The following is a 2,059-nucleotide window of genomic DNA, read 5'->3' as shown; positions in this document are numbered from 1 at the left end:
TTTTTTTTTTTTTTGGCGAAGCAATTGGGATTAAGTGACTTGCCCAGAGTCACACAGCTATTAAGTGTTATATGTCTGAGGTCGGATTCAAACTCAGGTCCTCCTGACTCCAGGGCCAGTGCTTTATCCACTGTGCCACCTAGCTGCCCCCAAATTTGTTTTTTTTAAAAAAAATATTCTGTAGATGCTCTTTTCTTGCCACTTCTCACTGACTCCCTCCACCCCAATGGAACCTTGACAATGGCTAAAACTGTATGCTGCACTCTGAACTTCTAATCTACCACCTTTACCTTCTAGTCTACCTGGAGGTGGGAGGTACACTCTCCATCAGTCTTCTGAAATAAGCTTACACTGATTTGGTCACTTACCAAACTCTGAGCGAGTAGTCTCCATGTACTGTGCCATGAACATGTCATAAATTCATAAAGTAACTGTAAAAACTTCCACAAAACTGTTCTGCCCCAGTCCTTATATTGTTGTCATTTAGTCATTTTTTAGTTGTGTCCAACTCTTTGTGACCCCATTTGGGGTTTTCTTGGCAAAGATACTGGAGTGATTTGCTATTTTCTTCTTCAGCTCATTTTACAGATGAGGAAACTGAGACAAACTAGGGTAAGTGACTTGCCCAGGGTCACACAGCTATTAAGTGTCTGAGGCCAGATTTGGACTTGGGTCTTCCTGACTCCAGGCTCAGCACTCTATCCACTGTGTTACCTAGCTGCCATATTACATGTTACATATTTTATGATACATCTATTTCTGTTTCCTGTTATAAGCTGAAAATTGTATGTTTCATGGTCTTAAAAATAGGCAGCTTCTTGTGTATGTATTCCCTATCCTCTTTTCCTGAAGCTCAGAGATTATCAACCAAAACTTAAGTACAGATAGGTGGAAGATTATCAGTTATAAAATAGGGGAAGAGATAAATGAACTAATTCAGATATGCCTGATCAGTTACCTAAATGGTTGCTTTCTGGAAGAAAAGGAAATTCAAGCTTCGTTTGGTGGTTCATGTAATTTCCTCTAGACTTTCCTAGCATGTCACTTCTGAATAGGGGGACTAATTGATGTGGTAGAAAGAGTCAGCAGCTTATTTTGTACCTCTCTAATGAATTTAACATATAATATTTTGTTTTATAGTTACCTGTGTATATATGTTATCCTCCCTCTAGACTGGGGTTTCCATCATGGGATATATGTACCGCCAGAGAATATGAGAAGGTTGCACAAAGAATAGTTGGTAAATAACTATATTATCCTTTTGAAAATTATTAATCACTTTAAAAAACTGTATGTGCATTTGTGTGGTAAATTCTAGAATCTACTGAAATTTACTGGATTTACTTTAAAATTAATGTACTGAACATACTTACAGAATTTACTTTATTGAAAGTGAAGGTGACCCCCCTCCAAAAAAAGGTTGGAAACCCCTTTACTAGACTGTGAGTTCCATGAGGAACCCTATCTTACCTAAACTTTGTATCTTCCTATATTTAGATTCTCTGCACATGGTGTACCTTTAATAGTTTGTTTAATTGATACTTGCAGAAAAATCCACCTATTAATATATAATGTACAAGAACTTTGGATTACAGTGAAAGCAGTTCTCAAGGGAAAGTTTATACCCTTAAACACTTTCATCAACACAAGAAAGAACAGATCAACGAATTGGGTATACCACCAAAAACAAAACAAAACAAAAAAACAAACAAAAAACCCTGGGAAAGTAACAAAACAAAAGCCCCTAGCTAAACACCAAAATAACAACCCTAAAAATCAAAGAAATGGTTAACAAAATTGAAAGCAGAAGAACCATTGAATTGACAGCTAAAATAAGACGCTTGTCTACGAATTTTTAAAGTGCTTCATCGGCTCTTCTTTTCCTTTTGCACATCAGTATCACTACCCTCTCCAAACCTGTTTGCTCCTTTTGCCTTTTGGAACGTCATATTCCAAGATTCTTTTGGAATGCAGTATTTCGACAGAATACACTCCTCCCCGCCTCAATCCCCAACACACACACACACACACACACACACACACACACACACACACACAC

At 37.5% G+C, this 2,059-nt stretch overlaps 1 protein-coding gene across 1 annotated transcript in view; it reads left to right on the top strand.

Annotated features, from left to right (window-relative positions):
• The window catches only part of LOC114037059, a 159,588-nt gene that overhangs the window by 14,269 nt on the left and 143,260 nt on the right, over positions 1 to 2,059 (top strand). Inside the window, 1 exon segment of the mRNA XM_027853858.1 lies at positions 298 to 315. Within this exon segment, the coding sequence (XP_027709659.1) occupies positions 298 to 315 (18 nt within the window).

This window comes from Vombatus ursinus, unplaced genomic scaffold, assembly GCF_900497805.2.
Source record: "Vombatus ursinus unplaced genomic scaffold, bare-nosed wombat genome assembly UNPS02010219.1, whole genome shotgun sequence".
Lineage (NCBI taxonomy): Eukaryota > Metazoa > Chordata > Mammalia > Diprotodontia > Vombatidae > Vombatus > Vombatus ursinus.
The sequence above is the reverse complement of the archived record's forward strand: the minus strand, read 5'-3'. Positions and strand labels throughout refer to the sequence as shown.